The sequence below is a fragment of the Danio aesculapii genome, chromosome 13 (genome assembly GCF_903798145.1).
Source record: "Danio aesculapii chromosome 13, fDanAes4.1, whole genome shotgun sequence".
In the NCBI taxonomy this organism is placed as follows: Eukaryota; Metazoa; Chordata; class Actinopteri; order Cypriniformes; family Danionidae; genus Danio; species Danio aesculapii.
This window is the reverse complement of record NC_079447.1, coordinates 32,668,077-32,695,915: the sequence shown is the minus strand read 5'-3', so window position 1 is coordinate 32,695,915 and position 27,839 is coordinate 32,668,077. Positions and strand designations below refer to the sequence as shown.

General features: G+C 34.1%; 2 protein-coding genes across 2 annotated transcripts in view; one reads left to right on the top strand and one right to left on the bottom strand.

Moving 5' to 3' along the window:
- The window catches only part of akt3a (v-akt murine thymoma viral oncogene homolog 3a), a 199,854-nt gene that overhangs the window by 148,402 nt on the left and 23,613 nt on the right, over nt 1-27,839 (top strand). The window contains exons 5-10 of the mRNA XM_056471330.1: nt 2,301-2,412; nt 10,755-10,899; nt 14,236-14,367; nt 19,956-20,021; nt 20,547-20,615; nt 23,642-23,764. Coding sequence (XP_056327305.1) covers nt 2,301-2,412; nt 10,755-10,899; nt 14,236-14,367; nt 19,956-20,021; nt 20,547-20,615; nt 23,642-23,764 — 647 coding nt within the window. The remainder of the gene's footprint in view (nt 1-2,300; nt 2,413-10,754; nt 10,900-14,235; nt 14,368-19,955; nt 20,022-20,546; nt 20,616-23,641; nt 23,765-27,839) is intronic.
- The window catches only part of LOC130239944 (serologically defined colon cancer antigen 8 homolog), a 130,114-nt gene continuing 121,536 nt past the window's right edge, over nt 19,262-27,839 (bottom strand). Inside the window, 1 exon segment of the mRNA XM_056471329.1 lies at nt 19,262-19,366. The gene's annotated coding sequence lies outside the window, so the exon portion shown is untranslated.

Genomic DNA, 27,839 nt, shown 5'->3' with positions numbered 1-27,839 from the left:
AATACTGTCAGCTCTGCCTGCTCTCCTCCTGAGGTGTCACATTCTGGCTGCTGTGACCTTGTTTTTCTGCTCTCAGCTTGGGACTCCATTTTTTGTTCCCCCTGCTACTACCCAGGTAGATGTTCTGTACAGTGCGTGGCTTCATGACCTTAGCTGTGTCGTCATTAACCTTCCTGTCTAAATTTAAGCCCTGCCGTCATTCAGAGATGGCGGGAATTGGCCAGCTGAGGGCCCTCATTATACGGGATTGGCCGCTGTTGCATTTCACCTGTCGTCTGGGCATTGTCCCCAAAAATTTGCAACGACGATGAGCCCAGTCTGGAGATCACCTTTTGTACCCTCTTACTTCCATAAAGTATCTGAGAAGTGCATTATTTTCCTCCTCTGACCGCCTCTGAGCTGCGGAGTTTATGAAATGCTGTGGCACATTCCAGCAAATGCACCTCTCGCTCGCTCATCGCACCACCCGCTGCTGCTCTCTGCTAATGGCCATTTGTTTTACATCAGACTCGCTGCTCCCCTCTGTTTATCAAATAAAACACTCTGACAATGGCAAACACTCCCAGCCGGAGAGGCAGGAAATGGGCTTGAGTTTGCCCTAGAATTCAATTCAGCTTTTTCTCTGCTTGTAATTTCAGTCTGTATTAATCTCCGCTATATTTAACACTACACTTAAAAAAAAGGCTCATTTTACTGCTCTCCTAGAATTAAACAGTTGAGTTTTTTAATCCAGTCATCCGATCTTTTAGCTTAGCTTAGTTTATATTAGACCCTTAGCATCTCACTTAAAAATGATCAAAGAATTTCAATAATTTTCTTATTTAAAGCTCCACTTTTCTGTAGTTACATAATGTAATATCATTGTGTCTGCTGCAGCCATGGTATGGAAGCAAAGTTCCTTGATTATTAAGCCAGAATAAGAGTATAGTTCCTAACTGTATCAGCTAGGGTTGTGCGATTAATCGAAATCCTATCGAAATCGCGATTTGGATATGCACGATTTCTACATCGCCTTACAGCCTGATTTTCATAAAATATGCTATTTGAACCAATCATAACGTTTTCTCAGAGGATGACAAACTAACAAAACATTGCTGCAGTTCTGATACAAGTTTTATTTATAAAGAAAATTAAAAAGCACTGGGTGTTTGGGTGTTCTGTGTTTGTTTGAGGTAATTAATCTACCGAAAAGTGTATATTCCGTTCAAAGTATGAAGCTGATCAGTCAGTTTGTTACGTGACTCGCGGTGTGGCATTCTGAAAAGTTACGTTTAAAGTTTGTCTGAAAATAGATGTTTTCACCTGGGTGTGCCTGGAATACATGCGCGTGTTGCTAACAATATTTTACAACCAATATGTTGCAACCAATCCTCGCTCTTCCAGTGGAAATGATGGACTTGTGCGCGCAAAAGACGCGATATGTGAACGGCTTATTTCACAGCAGCGTAACAGCTATGATCTATACATGGCAAAAAAATCTGTGGACATGGAGAAAAGTACACGCAACTCCTGATATTTGGTCAAGCAAAACATTTGAACTTTGAGTTTGACGGTGCGCGCACGCACACACACACACACACTCACACAGTCTATTGGTTCTAGAGACAGCATGTTACACCTTTACTCTGAGATTTTTATTTAATTTTTTGCCTCATGTTTGTTTTAGAGACATGTTACAGGTCTTTGATAAAGATCTAATTGTTTTTCTTTGGAAATTTGTTTCGGATTCACACTGTTAAACGTGTCAAAATCATAATTAAAATCGAAATCACATTATTGTTCAAGAAAATTGTGATTCTTTTTTCTTGGGTTTCTTTTGCCCATATTGCACAGCCCTAGTATCGGCCTAAAAATAGAAACTTTACATTTTTCGTGAGTTTTAGTACATGATTTAACCACACAAATGTCAAGCTTTAAATAGGAAAATTATCTAAACTCTTTGGTCATTTTTGAGCAAGATGCTAATGGTCTAATCCGATTCAATGATTTATGCTAAGCTCAGCTAAAAGTACCCAGTGAACTCTGAACAGTGAACACAATAAGCTTTGGCCACAGATATGCTTGTGAAACTATTGTTAAAATAAAGCTCAAAGCTCAGTATATCACAAACTTTTCATAATGTATATGGATAATTTTTTTTCACTGGCTTATTCTTCATTATTCTATATAAATTTTCTTTTGAGTGGAAGTTCTCTCAACAGGAAGTGCACACCATAATTTGAATCCTGTGTAAATAAAAGGTGGATAACATGTACGTTAATTTTAACGTGGCTACAATTTCTTTTGGTCTGTAATTTCAGAATGCCAGCTGATGAAAACTGAACGACCAAAGCCGAACACTTTTATTATTAGATGCCTACAGTGGACTACAGTTATAGAGAGGACCTTCCATGTGGACACACCAGAAGAGAGGTAATAGTGCTCACTTGTTTGGAAAACACAAATGTTAAGTTGTGTATATTGTGAATGCTATGTGTTTGTACCAGTGGTGGGTTAAGTACACAATTCATATACGTGAATGAAATAAACAATATTCTAATAAAGTATTACTGCAGTAAGAATAATAAAGGGGTATTTTATATAAAATATTTTATTCTTTTACATTTCCTTGCCTTTCACTTGTTCAAAACCTATTTGAGTTTTTTATATAGTGTTGAACACAAAAGTAGATATTTTGAAAAAAAAATGATGGTTGCTGGTTTTCTTCCATTGTATTTTTTTCTACAATGGAAAATAAAAAAATACCTTATTTTGTGCTCAACAGAAGAAAGAAACTCATAAAGCTTTAAAACCACATGAGGGAGAGCAAGTGAGAAGGTATTTTTTAATTTGGGCAACTAACTAACTAACACTTTAGAGTTTCAAGTTTAAAGTACTTTTTAAATTCAAATTTACATGTCAAAATAAAAATACTTTATTATTTTATGAAGAAACTTTTTTAACAAAACTTGTCACAGACTGCTAAAAATGAAGGATTATTTAATGGTTATAAACATTAAAAATGACATGTTAAAAATCTAAAAAAAATATCTAATTCTTTATAGCCTAGTGTATCATATTGCATGAAACACTCAATTAGTGTAAATGTGTGTTGAAAAATTAAAACTTGACAAAAACAGATATTGCATAGGCCAAACTGTGTTAACACTTAAAAAAAAAAACATGCAAACATAATAGTTTTATAATTTATTATGTGCTACGACAGTGAGGAAGACACATGGAAATTATTTGTATTATTTCAACATTATATTAGAATAAACCCAGACTATTTGACACAAATATTATCATATCCACATTTAAACATTATCTGCATCTTACAAGAGATTTAGTTCACAATATGAAGTATGAAATATGAAATACAAGATTAACAAAATAATCTTTTGTTAATTATTAGTTTAAATTCCATTGGGCTCTTTGGGTAACAATGGAACTTTTGAACCACATTTGCTTTTAAGAAATGCACATCTGACTGGATGATTTGAATCAGTGATTTGTTAAATGAAGACTCAGCGGATCATTTGAATTAGAGAGTAGTTATATGGAGACTCGCTCTGAACAGATTATTTGAATCAGTGAATTGTTAACTACAGGTTTGCACTGAGCAGTTCATTTGAAGATCAGTGATTCATTAAGTCAAGGCTTCCTCTGACTGGATCATTTGAATCAGTGAGATGTTTACTTTAGAACTATTTACCAATGAACTGCTTTGTGTTTTTTCTTTTGTGAAATAATGTGACAGGTTAACCTTAATTTTGTATGGACATGACAAATATCACTTGCCTTTTTTGAATGTTATATTTTTATCTTGACCTTAAAGCCACACAGAGAAATACAAAGAATGACAACTATAAAGACAGAAAAGAAAAAGCAGAAGACAGAAAAACAGATTTTAAAACCATTGTTACATCAGTTCCTCCAGGTTTGTACATAGGTTAACAATGTTACACATATATTTCTAGGCCAGTGGGCACAGGCAATATGGTGATCTTGCAAGCAATGACAGGGTCATACCTTTAAACTGTTATCCTTGACATTTGAAAGATCATTAAAAAAGGGTTTCCAGGTGGCTTCCAAGCCAGCAATGTTATCAGAAAGATTGTGTCCAAGTCTCTCTAAATGTAAAGTGCTAGAGAACTCAGAAAGCCAGGATTTAAAAAGTGGTTTTGATGCCTTTTTCCATAGACAAACATTATTTTTTTTAGCTATCACCATTCCATATTGGACAGCTTTTTTAATTTGATGACTTAACCCACGAAGTGAGTCAGACCAACCAAAAACAGCGATTGCTGGATCAGGGGAGAGGTCACAAGAGTAAGCCTAAGAAGTAGAAAGCAAACACAAATCTTAGTTAACCCATCATTACCTAAAACAAATGAGCATTTTAAACTGAATCACTTTCAGAGCGGATTGGTTTTTAGATATCAGTTCTTTATAAATCTTTATGTCTCACAAGAATGTAAGTTCTAATGAACTGCTTGTAGCTGGCAGAGAGAGGGACGTATATATATATATATATATATATATATATATATATATATATATATATATATATATATATATATATATATATATATATATATATATATATACAGCAATTATTATTAACAAATATATGGATGGATTAGAGCAGGGGTGCCCAATTTTTTTTTTTTTTTTTTTATGAAGGAGCAAAGTTGAAGTCAAAATTACCTCCTGTGATTTTTATTTATTTTTTCTTTCTTTTTTTCTTTTTTAAATATTTCCCAAATAATTTTTTTTTACAGAGCAAGGACTTTTTCACAGTATTTCCTATATCATTTTAAAAACATTTTATGGTCAATATTATTAGCAATATCTGTTTTTGATTTTCTACAGAACAAACCACAATGATTTGCCTAATTACCCTTACTTGCCCAATTAACCTAGTTAAGGCTTTAAAAGTGACTTTAAGCTGAATACTTGTGTCTTAATATCTAGTCAAATATTATTTACTGTCATCATGGCAAAGATAAAATAAATCAGTTATTAGAAATGAGTTATTAAAACTATTATGTTTCGAAACATGTTGAAAAAAATCTTCTTTCCATAAAACAGAAATTGGGGAAAAATATACAGAAGGCTAATAATGCTGACTTCAACTGTACTGTATATAAAGATGCAACAATTAAGCGATTTCACTATTAACCGTGCTTTAATTCGTCACTGTGAATTAATTGTGAATGCTTCTCAACATCGTGTTTCTGCACAGAACAAAACACTAAACAAAGTTATGCCATATACTTTGCGCTAGTTTAAAGTTCCAAGATTGCACACAGAGGCTAATATGCACACACACTGGATTAAAGGCTGATTTTAACTATAGCTGAGGATATTAACATATAAGGGTTGTTCACATATTTCATCTTTTGTACATGCAAGTTATTTCCAATGGAGGCACACGGCTTGTGCATGCATATAGGCAGAAAGTGCATGCGGTGGCGGCACAACGCGATCATGCTTTCCAGGCTCACCTACTTTAATACTTTAAAGCAGCGGTTTCCAACACAGGGGTCGCAGCCCACAAGGGGGCCTCAGCGAACTTTGTGGGGGGTCACGTCATATTTAAAAAAAAAAAACCTTTGCAGTGGACAATTAGGAGAATGTTGCCTTGGTTCATTTTATCCCCTAGCTCAGTGGTCCTCAACCACCGGTCCGTGGATCAATTGGGACTGGGCCGCACAAGAAATCATTAATTATTTCCGTTTGATTTATTATATGAGTCAGAACAATCTTTTATTTTGAAAAGTCTTTTTTTTATGAAAAATCTACCGTATTCTCTCGCTAACGTCACCAAAATTTAACCTACAAGCAGCAAAATGAGTAAGAAACAGACATCTTTAGAAAGTTTCTTTGCTAATGGAAAAAGGCCCAGTGAAGGACCCGCGAACTGCCAAGAAATAGATCTGCAACCCACTTGTTAACAAATCAGATGAATCCAGCATAGCTGTGCAAGACAATGTTTTGTCAGTTTGTCATTCTCTGAGAAAACGAATTGATGGTCGCATAGCAACCTATGAAACACAACTAACCCCACCGCAGTAAAATTGTCAAGCGTTGATCGGTGCGTGGTGATAAAGGTTGAGGATCACTGCCCTAGCTGACCAAAAATGGACAAATTTACTACGTCCTCCACAAAAAAAGACAGTCTCACTGATAGCCTACTGTATATAATTTTTTTTCCCTTATACACCGGTGTGAATACTGATATTTTTGTTACTGAATTTCAAATAGGGTAAATTTAAAGGCCAAAGGCTTATATTTTTCAATTACAAATGGCCTACTGATGTTTTGCTTTTATATTTTACATTAGGCTATCATTCATTCATTCATTCATTCATTTAATTTTCTTTCGGCTTAATCCCTTTATTAATTCGGGGTCGCCACAGCGGAATGAACCGCCAACTTATCCAGCACATGTTTTATGCAGCGAATGCCCTTCCAGCTGCAACCCATCTCTGGGAAACATTATTCTATTATTTGTGCATAAGCATATCTAGATATAGTAATAAACATACCGTTTGTTTGAAAACAACATTTTTTGTCATCATCACTGCAAACTTATATGAGCGATAATATTATTAAATCTGGAGAGGGGCCTTACAATATTTTCTGGGGAAAAAAGGGGGTCTCAGGCAAAAAAAGGTTGGGAACCACTGCTTTAAAGAATGCCATGAGAGCAACACGTGACAAGAACAGACTGCTCAGCTTCATACTTTGTATGGAATATACATATTTCTACTCCAAAGAGGAAAAAAAATACAAAAGGAAAATACCAAACCACTTTGGAATATAGTTGATCATCACACAGAGGTTCAGCAATCTTTGACTAAATTTGTTCTCTTTAAATGGGAAATACTTATATACATATATACATATATACACATACATATATATATATATATATATATATATATATATATATATATATATATATATATACATACAGAAATGGACTATTGTTTGTTTTTTCTTATTATTTTGTGCTGTATTATTGGTTACTGAACCGCAATTTCATGTGAACTAAACTAGTCATGTTTTAAAATTAATGAATGCATAATAATTGTGATAACAGTGAAACCGTGATCATTCCTCAGACTATAATCGTACAACCAAAATCTATAATTGTTGCATCCCTAACTGTATGTACATAAAATAAGAATTTTCTTGACAAAAAATAGCCTTCATGTTGTTACGATTCAACCATGGCCACAAGGATTTCTTTTCTCACATCCAAAAATAAAAAACACTGAGAAGTATGTGCCTACTATTATTGTCAGAATCTTTTTGAGGTCACTCTTTTTGAGCAAACCTTATAACAGCGTTTGAAAGGCGGCAGATAGAAATGGTTTAAATGCAAAAGAATCTAATCACACAAAAGATTTGAGCAGACACTGAGCCATTTATCCTCGCACTCCTAACTTGCTCGCCTATCTATCACAGGGCATTGCAGTCCAATGCGCACTTTGTTTACCCCCCCCCCACACACACACGCACACACACACACACACACACACGCACACACACACACACACACACACACACACACATCTCTGAACGGGAGTGGGACACGACGTACTGGCAGAGACCCAGAAACTGCAGGCCTACATGTGAGGAGGAGAGATGTGGCGGCAGCTGGCGTTATTCCAGACTGTATTCAAAGCCTTTATCTCTCATTAGCAAAAACCGCTCATTATACACCAAAGCTATCCACACCCATTCATCCGCACGACCTTGAGAGTCTGTGCAGTCTATATGTTACTGTTAACCCAGTGCATCTTGCATGCCTCTTGGGGTTTAAATGCACCACAACTGGAATGGTACAGTACATCCACCATGGGGTTTGTGTACAGTAGCTTTTGCTGGAAGAAAAAAGAGCCAGAATATGTGTAAATCCAGAGATTATGAACTTGTCCATCTCTTATTCTTTGTGAGGGGTTTTCTACTAAAGATTGGCAAAGTTTTCAGGTAGGGTTGAATCAATACCAAAGTTTGTGCTTTGGTACGAGACCAGCTTCTGGTACCACTGTATCAATAGTGAATCAGTAGATTATGCAACATATGAACAACCTCAAGACAACTGATGAAATAAAACTGGCTTTCAATATTACAGATGCAAGTTTAAATTAAATACAAATTTCACAACAGTTATTTTACACATTTACAGAAGCATAAATTGCATTTACATAGTAAATCACTTTTATCAGGGGTTTAAACAGTTTTGTGGCCACCATCTGTGAACATAATCAGCTTCTAATTGTAAACGTTTATTAATTATTAATTTTATTATCACACTTGATGAAAACAGTCTGCAGAAACACTTTGATTTGCATTCTGCCTTGGTACGTGTCATCAGAGGGGTAAAGTTGATGAACTTTCCCTCATTAGGGATGCTGGTCTTGTATTTGAATCTGCCACTATGCTGACACACAGGCATTTATAGCTCCACTCTCTTAAAAAAAAACAACACACAATCTCATTTGACAGTCCCCAAAATCAAAGCCTAAAAGAGGCAGATTCAAAGAGTTATAAAACATTTTTTATTTGTTACTTTGAGCTGAAACTTCACATACACATCATAAGGAAATCAGAGATTTTGTAAAAAGGGGCAATAGGTACCCTTAATGCTATTTTGGTTTATGTCAAGTCCCTTTTGTCAATTGAATGACGCTGACATGTTATGTATACATACTTGCTTATTACTGTATTTATTATGTAAATTTGAATACTCGCATTACATGTTTTAAGCCGTGTACAAAAACTAAGTGGTACAAAAAGTGTATAGATATATTTTTGTAAATATTTTTAATTTCATTCATTCATTCATTCATTCATATTCTTTTTGGCTTAGTCCCTTTATTAATCTGGGGTCACCACAGCGGAATGAACTGCTAACTTATCCAGCACATGTTTTACGCAGTGGATACCCCTTCGGCTGCAACCCATCACTGGGAAACATCCATACATACTCATGCACACATGCACTACAGAAGTTTTATCTTACCCAGTTCACCTGTAGCGCATGTCTTTGGACTTGTGAGGGAAACCGGAGCACCCGGAGGAAACCCACGCGAACACAGGGAGAACATGCAAACTCCACACAGAAATGGCAACTGACCCAGCCAAGGCTCGAACCAGCGACCTTCTTGTTGTGAGGCAATCGTGCTACCCACTGTGCCACCGTGCAGCCTCTATATTTAAATTGTAATAATTAAATGAGATGTTTTGGTAGGATAACTGTTTCAGAAGTTTGTATGATTTCTGAAATAGTTTTTTTAACAGTCTCCTTACAATAATGAAACATTATTAATAATATTGTGTTTAATTATTACAATATAATTTTTATTTGAATATATTTAAAAATGTATTAATTTCATTAGTTTTAAGTAATATAAGTAGGAAAATATTTGAAGGAACAATTTTTTTCTATTTTATATATATATATATATATATATATATATATATATATATATTTGGCTATTTTTGCATATTCTAATATAATGGACGCCTTTCCGTTAACCCAACAGCAAGCCCTGATGGTTGGTGTGATTACAGCTAAAAATATGATCTTACTTAATTGGAAATCTCCAAAGGCTCCCTGTTATAAGAGATGATTAAACAAGTTGCTTAATGTCATTCAAATGGAACAACTGTCTTGAAACTTAAAAGAAGAAAGCTGAAACCACATGGGGACCTATCTTAAGACTCTTGGGAATTTAGCATTTTTAAGTTTGTAAATCTTTATCTTTATTTCTAACCTATATGTTCATGACACTGGCTTGTAAAAATGTAAGTATTGTCATCCCTTGTTTATATGTTTATGCTACATATGTGGTGTGTGTATGTGTGTATATTTATTTGTTAACAGTGATAATCCATCCTTTTTTATGGGGAGGGTGGGGGGGGGGGTTATTGTCAATTATTCTGTACTATTTTTTCTTCTTTTTATTGGTATTGTACTGTTTTGTTAAATATCTTATAAATGTTAAATAAAACAAAATATTACAAAAATAAAAACCGCATTCTTGCTAAAACCTTTAAAACTTTTAAACAACACAGTGCAAGTGCATTTATGTGTTCAGCAATGTGCAAAATACAGTTCTTGATGCAAGAACTTCCTCTAAATCTCCAGAAAACTAGACTGGGCAGGCTTGGAGACCAAGTAACTGTCTCAAATTGTGTAAAGCATTTTTTTCAAGCATGACAAATTTCCAGAATGCGCTGTTGTACATTGTTCTTCAAACTGGGCATTTTCTAAATCACATCATCATCGTACACCCCTGTAAATTCATAGTACTGCACTATGAAGTATTAATATACCATGCAACTGTACTTTATAGACCAGTCTGCTGCTGTAAAACAGTGAGAAACTGTTAGCTTCGCTCAGATGAATCCATCATTATTAAACTAACACATGCTCAAAAACATGAATGCACCACTGATTCTACACAGCAGATGTTGTGCTGCACGACAAATGAAAACTCAATGGATTGAGACACTGTTCGCAGAGAGGGCCGGCTTCCCCACTCATATTACATTATACTGTCGGCTAGTGAGAATTACTCATACTCTGTCCTGACGACTTAAGCGAAGTGTAAAGGCCACGTTTACACTGTAAGTGAACCGTGTGTTTGTTTATTGAGGCTCAAGTGTATTCTTCTTTAAGTAGGAAGCTGTGTTTTTTCTATTAATGAATGGCTTCCTTCCTAGAAACATGGGCTTTGTGTGTGTTTCCAAAGGGATGAGTGGGCAGAGGCGATCCAGATGGTGGCAGATAAACTCCAAAGACAGGAAGAGGAGCGAATCCAGTGTAGTCCCACCTCACAGATAGACAACATGGGAGAGGAGGAGATGGACACGTCTATCAGCCACCACAAACGCAAGGTGCCTGCACACACTGATGTGGGAGTTCTTCAAAAATGGCTCAATTTTCTGATTGTTTTGTTACCACCAGGCTATTCAAGATGTCCATTACTTGCTAAACCACTGAGAATGTTTTATTTCTCCTTCACATCTAATGCAGGAGATCAACATAGACCGTTTTTGACATCATTTGTGACCAGATATGATTTTACACAAGAAAATATAATAACCTGCAATGGATTTTAATCTTTTGCATGAGCTATTAAAGGCATTTTCTGTACCTGAAAATAGAGTTAGGATGTTGAGCCCAATAATCATACAAGTTAAAGAGAGAGAAAGGGAGAGATATCATTTTTAAGTTTACAGTTTTTTTCACAAATAACAATTACAATTTTCTTAAGCACATTCTTTTAAAACGTCAAAACAAGCTCATCGTCATTCAGTGAACATACTACTTCATTAATTAGCTATATTTATATACATTTTGGTAATAAATTTACCAGCTAATAGTATTCAAACTCCACTCTCTGTCCCGAGGCTATACAAGCCCCCAAAACATACAGTAGGCAGTGCTTCCCATAGATTTGAAATATACTTGCGGTGGTAGCCAGATTGAAAACCACCTTTCACCCACAGCACATGAAAAGTTAACTATATGCGACAAACAAAACATAATTAGATTTTAAACACTATTTTTATTATTATCTGTTTTAAACTTTTTCTTTTCAAAGGGTTAAAGTTTAAAAAAATCCACTATTTCTCTGCTTCAGGAGCCATGTGCACCCACTGACAGGTAAATTCTGCTGCTCTCTATCTCTCTGTCAAGTTCAGCTTGCTTTATTGGCATGGCAGTATTGCCAAAGCATTTTAGGTGCTTAAAATATGTCATAAATTGACATCATCTAATTAATCAAATATACAGCAAATGAGAAATAAATGACAGAAAATAGGAATCAAAACAGACAATATCCCTAAAAATTATAATAAATACAACAATAAAGCATGAGGATTATTTAAATAAGACAAATAAGTTTACATATTTCTAATGGTGTACAAATATTTTACAGCCAATTTAGATGTAATTTTATCCTTCAGTATTTAGTAAAGGTCTTCTGGGTGGTTTAGATTAAATAATTAATTATTTAATGTCTTTCTCGCTCTCTTGGCTGTGCGCATAAAATTAACGACAGCTTAGAAAACGAAAGCAAAACCAAATGCTGGACATTTCAGTAGATTCCCCAGCAGGATGCAAAAAGGTGCGGGTCTCTGTGGGCCTGCAGAGCACGTGAGATTACCTGTGGGAGTGTTGACAGTTCTCGCACACACAGAACGAGCATGAAAGAGTGTGAAACGGGTAATGGAGAGAAGATTTTCCACTTAATTGATTGCGGATATTTGTTTATATTGGGCGGATACAAAAAAAGTGTAAAAGGATGATATAATAGTGAAAAAAAAAGTCACTAAAAATACTTGGCCTGCTGTTAAAATACCTGGGTGGCCGGCCCAAGTAAAGTCTATGTGTGGGAAGCACTGAGTAGGTACTACACTTATTGCCCCTTGCTCTAACAACTCTTTTTTCTCGTCTTTCGGAATGCTCATTTTGTGGTACCAGAGAGAAAATTAATTTAAGAGATTTAATAAATATGTATTTTGAGTGAAATGTTCATTTGTGTTTAATTCTGTATATTTCTTGTAATCTTTAAAATCTCATCAGAAATTATTATTAGGTTTTTGGACCTCGTATACTGTGGAAACAGTGTATGCATATTTGTATATATACATTTTAAATCTGCACCCTGTTTCCTCAGTATTTAAGAGGCAAATTTCAATATTTTTGAAATTTGGTTATATATAAAAATAGAAATAAGTCTAATACAGCTTAAATTTCCTAAAACAGTCTAATTTCTTCATATATTACAAAGTGTCCAATTTGTCTGAACAAAAATAAAGATTGTCACACTTACTGTGATTTACAGAAAACTCCCACTAAAATGACATTCACCTTAACAATAGTTTATTTACACTGTAAAAATGCTGAATTCCACACAATTCCTTCATGTTGTCCCAACACTAAATCTATTAAGAAAGCTTAATTGTTTTTACAAATTTAAGGGGATTAAACATACAACAGTTAAGTTGTTCCAAAAAAACTCAAAAATTGTGTTTCAGCTCATTTTAATTAAGTAGTTTGAATAAGCAGCAAACATTTTGAAATGTATTAAAAAATGAATGAATTAAAAATCTTGTCAGGCATATTTTGCACAGGAATCATTTGATGTAACATTTTACAAATCACAGCACATCCTTGAAATATGAATTATTTATCATTTTAAGTCTAGCTGGAAGTTTTAATTGCTTAAAATAAAATAAAATACATGTATTAACAGTTAATTTATATATTTTAATCAGAATCGGTGTGTCATTATTTTTTTGCATCTGTTATAATGTTATAATATTAAACAATGTGTTTATAATATCTTTTTATAAATGTTTATAAACTATAATATTTTACACAATATTCACTTAAACATAAGACAAAATATGAAATGCTTTTGAGAAGGTCATGAAGAAATGTGGCAGCTTCTAAAATAAGAGAAAAAACATTTTTTTTTTTACTTTTTTATTTTATTTTTTGTTTATTTATTTTATTAATTTACTTTTTATTTTTTGTTTACACTCATGCTGTAATATTTTTTGTTATTTTAACATTTTTAACAAGCAGACACTTGTATATTATCTCATTTTTTGTTTATGTTAGGTCACTTTTGTTGATTTAATTTGATATACAATATCATGAACTCCAGCAGTTTAAACTGTAGCTGCTCTTTGGAGCTTGTTGTCCCCTCCTCAAGTGAATACGATCTTGTGATAATCAGGCTTTATTTTCAATTGCACACTCCCAGACAACCACTTTATAATTGTTTTACAAGAAATGCTCCATGTAGTGTCGTAGAAATCAGTCAGTTTTCTTTTTGGAGCCTAAGCTCTGTCAATGCACGCCTCCAGCTGCAGTTATGCTGCAACCCTGCCGATCCAGGATATATTAAACTGAGCTTACGACTCAATTGCACAAAATTATGAAACTCTCTGGATAATGTGTTTTAAGGCAGTGCATTTCTCAGAGTTTCATCATTTTAAACAACAAGCTCATGTACAAACATGTCAGTGTGCTGGTGGCGGTGGAGTCTCTGAGCAGCAGGATTTCATCCCCGCAGCAGATTTGTGATTGTGTTTCTAGAGATGTGGACGTGCTATCATACAGTTACATTAACAAAACAGAAGTGTAGACTATAATTATTGTGCTCTGCATTTCAGTATGTCTGACAGTTTATTGCATTTTCTTTCTCTTTTTTTCAGACAATGAATGACTTTGACTACTTAAAATTATTGGGAAAAGGCACCTTTGGAAAAGTCATTCTCGTAAGGGAGAAGGCCAGCGGGAAATATTATGCAATGAAAATTTTAAAGAAAGAAGTTATTATAGCAAAGGTAAGAATTATGAGGAACGTTTGAATCATTTCATTTAAAAAATGCCTTACTTTCCAGAATATAAGTCAGATTTCCTCTTCATCAAAAAGGTTTGATGATGTGTATAATGCAGTGAACATTAAGCATGCAAAATTGTTGGATTGGTCCTGTATGACAGACACATGAATATGTTAATGGTGCTAGTTTGTCTTGTAACCTGGGGGCATATTACAGAAAGATCCTAACTTTAAAATTGTATCCTATTTCTATATGTTTGGTAACTGTGGTAAGTTCAGTTAGGACCTAATTTAGAACTAAAACTGTTACAGGGCAAGAAAGTAAAGTGCACTTTGATTAAAAACAGATGTTTATTTTGCAAAACAGGCACATTGGAAATACATGCTTCAACCTAAATTTTTTTGTGAAACCCCACATACATACTTTAACATAAGTTTGACAGTAGTGTGTAGGTAAAACGAAGCCAGCATGATGCAAACAACTTTTGTTCATTTTGTTTCACATATGATACCTACTGGGGACACATTATCGACTAATAAAATATTATTTTGATGCAGTTCAGGTTGTCAGTATAAGCCCACCATGTACAAGAAGGATGAGTATCTGAAACACAACACAACACTCTGTTAGCTATTTCAGATTCAGAAATACACAAACGGCACCCTCTATTGGATTTGTCATCTGAAATGTCGAATGAAACATAACCATAGCACTGTATTTTACGTTCTGCTAAATAGTAGCTTGAAGAACATATTTTCAATGAGCCTGGGTTGTTATTTTGAAATGATTGTCATGAAGACGCAAGAGTTTCTCTGAGTACATAATATGATGAAAGCTTTTCTCTACATAGATCAGAAAAACGCTTGAGAAGGGACTGTCAGATTGATGTGTTCTCATACAGTAAGATGGCAGACGATGAAAACTTGAGAATGTTTGCTGTAAGGATATCAGTTTGTAGACGCTCCCATGATTAATGATTGTTTATATTGTGCTTTAAAAAAGATCAATTAATCATTCATTCATTTTCTTTTCCGCTTAGTCCCTTTATTAATCTGGGGTCGCCACAGCGGAATGAACCGCCAACTTATCCAGCATATGTTTTACACAGCGCATTCCCTTCCAGCTGCAACCCATCTCAGGGAAACATCCATACACACTCATACACTACAGACAATTTAGCCTACCCAATTCACCTGTAGTGCATGTCTTTGGACTGTGGGGGAAACCAGAGCACCCGGAGGAAACCCCCACGAATGCGGGGAAAACATGCAAACTCCACACAGAAACGCCAACTGACCCAGCCGAGGCTCGAACTAGCAACCTTCTTGCTGTGAGGCGACAGCACTACCTACTGCGCCACCGCATCGCCCTATCAATTAATCAGATGCTTGTTAACCTTAAAAATGCACAATGAACACTACTTTTTTCACTTTAAAAGAATTGACTGCTGTAATAATTTTGCTTTACAAATAAGAATAAAATGAAATCATACTTTTTTAAGAATAAAAAGTTTTTGAAAGAATCCAATAAGCATTAAAGCAATTAAAAATGTCCATAACATCCCTTTCTTCGAACAATTTTCTGCACAATATTCCTGATGTCTGAAATGTCAGATGTGCACACTGGCTTTCACTGCTGAGAATGGCAAGAGAATAGCAAGCCTGTCCTGGTAACTTGATTAAATGAATCAAACTGAAACATATCGGTCTTACAGATAACAGTGATGTTATTCAAAACTACTCCAAACTTGAACATTTAATATTAGCAAAACAATTTGTGTTCAGGCCTTTTGTTTTGGCTGTATGGTAGCAGGATTTATCTTGAATGCACTTCATTTCACCTCTGATGTTGTTTCTTCTTCTTGTTTAATTTGTACATAACTTGCCAAAAATGTAATTAAAATTAAGAAATCATATAGAAGTTATATATGTATTAGAAATTATACCAAAAGAAATTTGTTCCAAAAAGAGGATTTTTCCAACATACATATTTGAAGTGGTCAAAAATTATGACTGACTCCATTTTTCTCTGGTGTACTGCCAACCCATTCACCATGGCTTCATATATACCCTCTGCAATTAACAAACTGAGCAAAACACAAAACCATACTATTTAAACTTAATAAAAGGATGCTTTCAGAAATTAAATGAGCATGGTCATCAGGTTGAGAGTACACTGAAAATAATAATCTGTAAATATTACAGTTAAACAACAAAAATATTTCTACCTACAAAAAAAGGTAGGACCGTAAAAGATTTTGTTAATGGTAAGCTGAAGTTGATAGTTGATGGTTTGATGATTTTGTTAATGGTAAGTTACCGTATTTCATTAATTTATAGTCATACACCAGTGTTTAGAAGTACTAACGTCCTCACAGCGTAGCTTTGTTACACAGACAAAAACGCAACCCTAAGCATGTGTGGATGAGAAAGTGACATAATGAATCAAAGCTCATCACAAACAACTTTTCCCACAAGCAGAGAAGCCTACTAATATATAGAAGGTGCTCAGTGTCATTTACACCAGTGTTCCTCAACCACGTTCCTAGAGGACCACCAGCTCTGCACATTTTCCATGTCTCCTTAATCAAACACACCTGATTCTGATCATCAGCGCATTAGCAGAGACTGAAAGATCTGTAATGGGTGTGACAGACAAAGGAGACATGCCAAACATGCAGTGTTGGTGGTCCTCCAGGAACGTGGAAACACTGATTACTACTAAACACCAACATGATAATACATAAAATTAAAGTAATGCAATGAGCATTGATCAACATTAGATGTAATATTAAACTCTTATCTAAATATCTAATGAGAAAACCAGCAAAAAAAAAAAAGAGTCAACGTATTGTCAACAAATATATATATATATATATATATATATATATATATATATATATATATATATATATATATATATATATATATATATATATATATATATATATATATATATATATATATATATATATATATATATATATAAATAGTGTAGTGTTATGCTGGGAATACTGGGAAAGTCAATATGCTTTTTCATCATATAAAGAAAACTTGTGTTAAACAGGTTGCAGATTTTTACTGTAGCATTTTTACACTTTTTTTTTCAGTTGAAATCAATGACATTTTTACACTGTAGGTGATCTTTAGTGTCTGTCTGAACACATTTGACTACATGAGCATTTCCACTGTGAAAGCAATCTGGGGTGCATTTCCCAATCAACGACATAACTAGCGGCTGAACTATCATAGTATGATGCATCGTTTGGGAAGTGAATGATGTAGTGATGAGTGTTTCCCAAAACCGTAGTTTCTCTGTCACAGATTCATTGCTTGCACCACGTTAGTTATAAAGTAAAACCTCCATAATGATTCTCTAAACGGGGCAGAGTAACAACTTCTTTAGAGAAAATGACTATAAAAACTATATTGTTTTATAAGCACATGCACTTAAAAAAAAATCCAATATTACTTTTGGTAAAAAACATGCACTCGTTTACTATATTAACTGAAATATATGTGAATTGCACATAAAAAGCCAATGTTTCCGTTACAAATATTATTGAGAATATTCCATATCCCTTTTTAAAACATAAAACTACACAATAATCATATATATAAATCATGTCATATAGAATTACAGTAGGCTATTTATTAAAAAAAAGTCAAAATAATGCTAATTGTTGTTATTATTTTTATTATTATCATCATAATTATTATTTTATTATTATTAAATAGGATATTGTTTATTTATTTTTTATTTTATTTTTTGAAAAGTCTAATTTTACAACTGTGACACATTCAAACCACTGCAGAAATAAAAGAGATGACTTTAATGCTTTTTTTTTTTAAATCATTTTAAAAGTTTAAATGTTGGAAGGTTCAAAAGGAATAGGGCATAGGGGGGATAACTGGAAATAGAACACAACCAGGAACTATGCTTAACTACAGCTCTAGGGGTGTAGTTACAAGCGTACACATTTGTGATGCAGTTTGCGAATGTTCGTTGAAGTGACGTATTTGGGAAACACTAAGTAAACGAACTATGTTTGTTAAACGAAACTTGCGACCTTAGTTGGCTAACGATGGTTTTCGGAAACACACCCCTGGTCAAATGTTGAAGAGTCAGAGTTATTAGCCCTCCTGAATTATTAGCCCCCCTGTATATTTTCCTCCCAATTTCTGTTTGACAGAATGAAGATTGTTTTAACACGTTTCTAAACATAATAGTTTTAATAACTCATTTTTAATAACTGATTATTTTATATTTGCCATGATAACAGTAAATAATATTTGACTAGATATTTTTCAAGACACTTCTATACAGCTTAAAGTGACATTTCAAATCACTTTTATTGTCACATCATCTGCAGCACATGTTAAAGGCTTTACTATGTTATTTATGTTAATTAGGAAAGTTAGGGTAACTAGGCAAGTCATTGTATAACGATTCAATTCAATTCAATTCAATTCACCTTTATTTGTATAGCGCTTATACAATGTAGATTGTGTCAAAGCAGCTTCACATAAAAGGTCATAGTAAATAGTAAATAGGAACAGTGTAGTTCAGTTTGTAGTGTTTAAGTTCAGATCAGTTTAGCTCAGTTCAGAGTGGTTTAATAATCACTACTGAGAGTCCAAATATTGAAGAGCAAATCCAACGATGCGCAGCTCTATAGATCCTGAACCATGCAAGCCAGTGGCGACAGCGGAGAGGGAAAAAAACTTCGCTAATGGCAGATGTGAAAAAAAAACCTTGAGAGAAACCAGGCTCAGTTGAGCACGATCATTTTAATTTCTCCGCTGGCCAAACGTCTCATGCAGAGCTGCAGTCTCAGTGGCGGAGGCTGGAAGCTGGCTTCAGCGAAGACTCGTCTGTCTCTGGAGCTTCACAGGAATCAGTCTCATGTTCTCCACTCTTCCATGACCATCACAGTAGCTGCTCAGGATACGGCCTGGTCCAGGATATGGAAACCTTGGGATCATCTCGTCGATGGTTTGTTCTGTAGACAACCGAAAAGAAAATATTGCTTTAGGGTCTAATAATTGTGACCTTAAAATATTTTTGTTTTGTTTTTAAGTCAAAGCGGCCTTTATTCCAGTCAAAATAAAACAAATAAAACTTTCTCCAGAAGAAAAACTATTATAAGAAATACTGTGAAAAATTCCTTGCTCTGTTAAACATCATTTATGAAATATTTGAAAAAGAAAAAAGATTTGCAGGAGGGCTAATCATTTTGACTTCTAGGAGTGGTCAAAAGTGGACAAACTCAGAACACTCCAGACCACAATTACATCTATATTTACAAAATAATACCACAGCCATTGTCAGATGTGACTTATTTTCTGGAAAGAACAGTGCACATTAGAAACGCGGCATGTTGTATTGTCTGCTGATAATCTAGGACACTTTGTAACAGTTATAGAGTGTCAATTTAATCTCATTCTTTACTTAGAAGTCCCAAGATGCTTTGTAATACAATCTCATTATATCCAGTACTCAAAAGACTGTCTTCATAGTGCACATGTACCATAAGCAAATGATTTATCTCTAAAAAACAACAATCATCCACCTCTTCTTTCTTCCCATAGGACGAAGTGGCCCACACGCTCACAGAAAGCAGAGTACTGAAAAACACCAGACATCCTTTTTTAACCGTAAGTGCACGTTTCATAATTGTAACGATCATTCGGAGCGGATTCACAGAGACCTTAAAGCTTCGCAATGCTTTTGTCTATATGATTGGCTTTTCCCTCGAGCCTCATTATAATGTAGAGAATAAACTGTAATAAATTAGCGGCCTAAACGTAGCTGTGCATCTGTTGAGAAGTCGCCAGCGAGAGGTAATTTTCTGACACTCCAGATGCTGTTGTATAGCACGCAACGTACACAGCAGGTTTAGCAAAAACAATTTACTACTGTCAGTCAAGCTGGTGTTCCCTGGTAAACTTCACCTTCCCTCAAAGTTAAGCATCAAGGCCTGCGAGAAGGAGCAGAGCTTTTCATTTTTTTTTCAAAACGCTCCTTTCATTTCCTCTGGAGGAAAACGCTGCTCTCGCCGCATACATTTTGATGAGCGTCTCTCAGGTTGCGTTTGTTTTAGTTTTCTGTGTGTGTGTGTGTGTGTGTGTTTTTCTTTTGTTTTGTTTTTCCTCTAATGGTGTATCCACCTGCTGTTTCAGTCTTTGAAGTACTCGTTCCAAACAAAAGACCGCCTATGCTTCGTGATGGAGTATGTCAATGGAGGAGAGGTACGTACATGTGTGTGTGTGTGTGTGTGTGTGTGTGTGTCTTTTCGTCTGTGTTGTCAGACTGTCTATTTCTGTCGTAATGCCGTCACTAATATCTGGTTACTCTGTTGTGGCTGCAGTGAGCTATAAATGTTGATCTGTTAGCAGTGAAAAGTTAAGTGCAAGAGAGAAGTGCATGATGATGATGTGTTATGATTCATTCACAGTTTGATAGGAATTTCTCATATATTCTTAGAAACAACTGACTTGTTATGTTTAGGTGTCTAATAACATTTACAGATATCCAGAACCAATAATAATAATAATAATAATAATAATAATAATAATAATAATCATGATAATCATGATGATGATGGTAATAATAATTATTATTATGTATAAATATTAAAATTAATTTACAAGTAGCAGCAAATATTATTTTATATTACATTAGTGTATCGTTACAATTTTTTTGCATTTTGATGATTTTTTTGCAAGCAATGGTTATGAAATGTATAATAATAATAATAATGATAATAATAATAATAATAGTAGTAATAGTATTTTTACATTATTTTATGCTTCCTAAAATCATAATAATTTGTAATATTTATTACATTTTATGTACCTTGCCTTTTAAATGGTCTAAAATTATTAGTAATAATATTAATGTAAAAATATAAAGAATAATGTCCAAATGGCAACATTCTATTCTACTCTATTCTGTTCTATCCTATTCTGTTCCGTTCTATTATATTATATTATATTATATTATATTATATTATATTATATTATATTATATTATATTATATTATATTATATTATATTATATTAATATATTTTGTTTGTTGCATTTTTTGCTAACTTAATGGTTAAGAAATGTTTATTAATATTATTATTATTATTAGTAGTAGTAGTAGCATCAGTAGTAGTAGTATTTTTACATTATTTTGTGCCTCCCAAAATCATAATAATTATATTATAGTTTATTTATATTATTTATATTTATTATTATATTATTTATATTTATTTTATATTTATATTATATTATTATATTATTTTTACATAATTTTGTGCCTCCCAAAATCATAATAATTATATTATTTATATTATATTATAGTATTTTTTATTACATTTTTATGCACCTTGTTGCTATTTTAATGGTCTAAAATGTATAATAATAGTAATAATAATGTTATATTATATTATATTGTTAAATTATTTCTGCATTTTGTTGCATTTTTTTCCACAAACTTAATGGTTAAGAAATATTTATTATTATTACTTGCATCATTTTATGCATCCCAAAATCATTTTTATGGTCTAAACATAATAATAATAATAATAATTATAATAATAATAAGAATAATAATAATAATAATAATAATAATAATAATAATAATAATAATAATAATAGTAATAATAATAATAATAATAGTAATAATAATAATAATAATAATAATAATGTCTAAATATTTAAATGAATGTACAAATATGATATTGAATTATATTATCTTTAAATTATTTTACCATATTTTACTTGAATTTTTTGTAAGCTTAATGACTAAGTGTCATTAAGTGTTAAGAATTATTATTATTATTATTATTATTATTATTATTATTAATTTATTTTTTACATTGATTTATTCATCCCAAAATCATAATTTGTACTATTTATTATAATTACTGTATATATGCCTCATTTTTGCTGTTTTAATGGTCTAAAATGAATAATAATTGTAGTAATAATAATAATAATAATAATTCATTCATTCATTTATTCATTTTCTTTTGAGCTTAGTCCCTTTAGTAATCAGGTGTCACCACATCGGAATGAACCACCAACTCATAATAATAATAATAATACTAATAATAATATTGAATTTAAATTGAAGTTGAATTAAATAATAAATAACAGCAACACATTTTATGTTTAAGTTTGTTTTATACAAAGTTTTGAAAACTAAATATTGAGATATTTTTATTTTATTGTTTTGCAATATCAATTGATAGAACAAATTAAACATGTATTATTCGTTTTAGCTGTAGTGTAAGACTTTTTATTTTTTCATTTTTTTGGACTAGACGTATTTTAACATTTTTGAATAAATGCAAGTGACATGAAAGGTTGAGCAATTAGGAAATAATACGTTCCCTCCTAGCACATGTGTTCACTGTTGATCATAGCTGTGACTATTAATGAGTACAGCTTATATTGAACAGCCCCTTACAGCCGGTCATATGAGTACAGTATGTCAGTCAAACTGGCCTCTAATAACTTTTTCAAACAAGAAAAAAAGGTCTGTGATTGTAAAGTTTTGTCGAGGATGAACTCGGTAAGGCTTTGCCAGCATCGCTCTGTTGATATGGCAGAGCGCGCCATTCCATCTTGAGGGGCTCAAGTTTTGATAAATGAAATTCCACCACCAGCGGAGCCATTTAATCAGAGAGTCGGCAATCTCACTCTCATTTTCCCCGAGCCTGCAATGTCACCTGCTCCCCCAGCCTGCTCCAGCCAGAGCTCCTGACCTCCGCCCGCTGCGCCCGTCCCATCCACAGCTGCCAGAGCTCTGATGAAGGCACACCTGTCCTCCTCCGGCTCTCCCGCGACACACATACTCAAACATCCCACAGCAATTAATACACAGACTTGTGGCTAATGTCTAAACGGCGGGTTCAAGTGGAGCCCAGGGCCAGACAGTTGACAGAAACCCTTGACATCTGACTTGGGATGCTCCGTAAAGATGCGGCGGAAGAGATGATTGCGTGGGACGGGCCGCCGTAATGGAGCGTTAGCCCATGAGCACGCGGCGCTGCCTTTAACAAGATTGGTGTATTGATTAAAATGCTGATTTAACAGGCCGCGCCGGTCTGTCTCTGGAAAGCCAGGGATGATGTGCCAGCTGCTGTCTGGGTTCGCTGGGCGTCCTCCGAGGGCCTCGCCATCTATCATCTCAATATGGCGATGTGAGGCAGTTTGTGTTGTGTTAATTTCCTCCAATAAATCAGTAATTATTGCAATCCTGTCCCTGCTGTTTACCCTGCAGCTGTTTTTCCATTTGTCGAGAGAACGGGTGTTCTCGGAGGACCGCACGCGCTTCTACGGCGCCGAGATCGTTTCCGCCCTCGACTACCTGCACTCTGCCAAGATTGTGTACCGGGATCTCAAGGTAAACACCAAAACGGGGAAGAATTCATATATTTAGAGAGAAGGTTTTGTTCCGTTGCTTTGCCTTTATCTGCGCGCATGTCATGGGATGCGGGAAATGTAATTAAAAGCTCTAGAGTTTGAGGCTTTTTTTTTTCTTTTGGTTTTTGGAAACATCAAACTCTGGCGGCTGTGGATGATGACACAGTGTTTTGCCCACAGCCTTGGACCAAGCCAGTTGTGGAAGTGCCAAGAAACTTGGACAAACAGCTTAGCCATTAAAATTGAAAGGTTAAATTATTGTGGCTCCAAGTTTCTTCGCTCTTCCAGGGAATAAATACATTATCCATGTCTTTGTGGGCTTTTTTTTTTGCTGTCATTAACAGTATGAATTAAGAATAGTGGCACGAGTTCTCTAAAAAAGCTATTGCAATTTAACACAAGCAGAACAGTTGTTTCTATTCAGGAGTCCAGCACACAATTAGTGGCTTAATTAACTTTTGGAAGGCCTCAAGATCATTCATTCCTTTATTTTCCTTCAGCTTGGTCCCTTTATTCATCAGGGGTCGCCACAGAGGAATGAACCAAACATCCACACATTTATTCTTACACATACACTACAGCCAATTTAGTTTATTCAATTCACCTATAGCGCATGTCTTTGGACTTTGAAACCCACGCAAACACGGGGAGAACATGCAAACTCCACACAGAAATGCCAACTGACCCAGCTGGGACTCAAACCAGCGACCTTCTTGCTGTGAGCCATCGTGAACCACCGTGTCACCCCGGCCTCAAGATGATCCTAGATATTTTAAAACCAAACAGGCATTCAAATAAGTTAAGACAACTAAAAAGAAATACATGTTTGATTTGAAATCACCCTGTCAGCAACCTGAATATGTGGAAGCTTATTTTATAATTGTGATTTCAAGACCTTAACACTAGAACTACCAAGGTAGTCATTTTCACATTTTGTTTTGTAATTTAATAACTTTGATAAAATAAACACTATATAACAATAGTACCCCTATGTTTTCCTAATTGTGTGTACTGTAAATGTAATTCTAACATTGTTATTTCATAAAAAATTCAAAACACAAGTTATATCATGTTATTCCATAAATATTAAATTGACCACATTTATTCAGCATCTGCTACTTGTCTTTGAATATGCGTGCCTCTGTTGCCTATCAATTTTCAGCTAACAAAAAAAGAACTTTTAGATAGCAAAAGCATAACTTTACTTGAGACGTGTCTTTCAAACTTTCAAAAACAATCATTTCACTGTGGTGAAAACACTAATCTCCTGCTTGCCAAAAAAAGTGAGCTATGCACCTTTGTGGGTGGTCTACTAAGTTTTCCTTTGCTTATTTAAGCCCCGGTCAGATCACAAGATTTTTATTGTCGGTTACGAAAGTCACTGTGTCAGATTATGCGATGTATTTTTATTATTTTTTTATTATTATTTATTTTATTGATAAAATCTTGACTTGTCGTGGGAAACAAATGTGCCAGACTATATGTTCCTTCCTTCTTCAGTCATCCCGTGACGTCTACGACGAGTGTTATTTCCTAGTGCAGTCACAAGTGTTGCTATAACGATATTTCTTATCTCATTTTTAATTTTTAATCTTATTTCAATCTCAATAAACACTGATGCTTGCAGACAATAATAACTACATTATTTCAGGGCATTCTTTACATCATGGATAGGATCAAACTTATTCCTTTTTAATATTAAGATATATTCTTTAAATTCTAAATTTATATTTTCCTGCCATGGGTTTCTTATTAAACACTTCCTCACCTGAGCTTGCCGCTAGTGAAACGGAGAAAATTAAATGCTAACACTTTATTTTGATGGTCCATTTGAGTATTGCTGTCTGCTTAACATCTGTTGATACTGCTCCTTCAACAGATATTTAACTGACTATAAGGTACATATCAACTTACACTAACCCCAACCCCAACCCCAATCCTAACCCCAACCTGACAGTCTACTTATAACCTAATGAGAATTAGTTGGCATATATATGCAATGTAACTTAAATTCAACAAACGGACCATCAAAATAAAGTCAGATACTCAAGACATAATCTTTAAAATAATGACATAATAAAAAATGTGCAAATATAAAACTGAGATTTGTGATACAATCACAGTGAAGCATTCATTAAATCCTTATTTTCCTCAGAGCGAAACAAATCATCTACCTGTATAGTTGAGTAGTGGAGGGGCACAAAAAAAAACAAAACATTTGTATATATTTTTTGGAAATAAATCTTTTTGAAACTAATTTCATTTGAGGTGAAGTGCTTCAAAACAAGTCCGCTATATGTGCCAAAACACGAATTGCTGTGAGATTGTGTTGGTTTTTTAAATAAAATAATAATCAATCCTAAATAAAATTAATTCGAAAATTAAATTTCAGACAATCCTATATTAAACTGTTTTCACTATTAATGACAAATCTGAATAAGCAGGAAATGCTTTTGCAATGTATTCGCAGCACTGAACATTACCCAGATTACTTTGGACAAACGAACTCGATCAGAAGGCTGAGAGAACACAGAAACTAGTTGTGAGAATGATGTCTGCTTATTTGTGCCATTCTGTCAAATGAAATAGCTTAAAACACTTTAATATTTTAGAAAAGGTAGTTAAAGTTTGCATAACCAATGACTGATCTTATCCACCCGTAACACACCCTAAAGTAAATATGCAGCCTATTGTTTTGATTACCTGACGGGTGCCTTAACGGCAGCACCCACTGATAAAACCAAGAAATTTTGTGCTCATTTTGCACAGTCACCCAGTCGGAACTCGTCGTGAAGAACGAGAAAAAAATTATACATGCTAGACTTTCTGCGATGGTTTTGTGAGGCGTCGCAGGCATGGTATCAGTTGTCGTGAACTGAACTATGCCTCATTACATGAGAAGAAACGATTGAATCTTGTGTCACGATGCCCATTTGTCGTTTACGAATCCCCACGACACCCTACGTCAAGGAAATCGTGCCGAAATCATGACAAATTTGTGTGATCTGACCGGGGCTTTATGCTTTTGAATTGCATATTGGGACTTTTAACTTTCTTCCAACAACTTTCAAAAGTTCAAAAGTTCAAAAAAGTGACTTTTCTGAAAAGTTTTAATGGTTTAATAGTATATTGCCTCTATTGGTGCTGTATATTACTTACTCTGAGGGCCATTTATATCGAAGTTAATATTTAGCCGCACCATGTTGGTGTTTCGTAACAGCTAATTTTCTTTTCTTTTTTATTTAACCAAATATATAAATTAACTTTTTGTACAGATACAATATCATATACATCCAAAAATAAGTAATGCACTGTTCTGCTTTTTCACAATTAAGAACCAATAACATAAAAACAATATAGTTATTATAGAACACAGTAAATGTAAAAAAACAATAATAAAAAATAAAAAAACAAAAACTAATAATAAAAGTAATAAATAAATAATAAAAAAATTATTTAAAAAAAGGCTTTATTCCTCTTCTGCTTCAAGATCAATAGTGTCAATATAATTAACATCTATTTTTTATAAGGTGGGACGTTAGCCCAATGCTCAACCCCCAACCTGAAGGACCAGTACATTACACTATGGACACTATACACTATGGACAATTAGCTTACCCATTTCACCTATAGCGCATGTCTTTGGAACCAGAGCACTCAAAGAAAAACCACGCAAACACAGGAAGAACATGCAAACTCCACATAGAAATGCTAACTGACCCAAGCCAGGACTCGAACCAGCGACCTTCTTGCTGTGACATCGCTACTCACTGCGCCATTGTGCCTCCCCTGGTGCTGTATATTATGCAACAAAAACCTTGTAATAAACTGCCAGTACATTTTGCAGACTTTTTTCCTCTTTATATTATTTCTTAAACATTATATTATTTCAAACTGCTAAAGTGTCACTAAAGGCAACTTTGTTAAACGGTAGAGTTACATTTTCAACCAGAGATCAACATCCCATAATGCAATTCACAACTGTAAAACCGTAAAACACTTGTTGAATCACAATCTCAAAAACTTGAATCACAAAATACAAAATTTAATAGAAT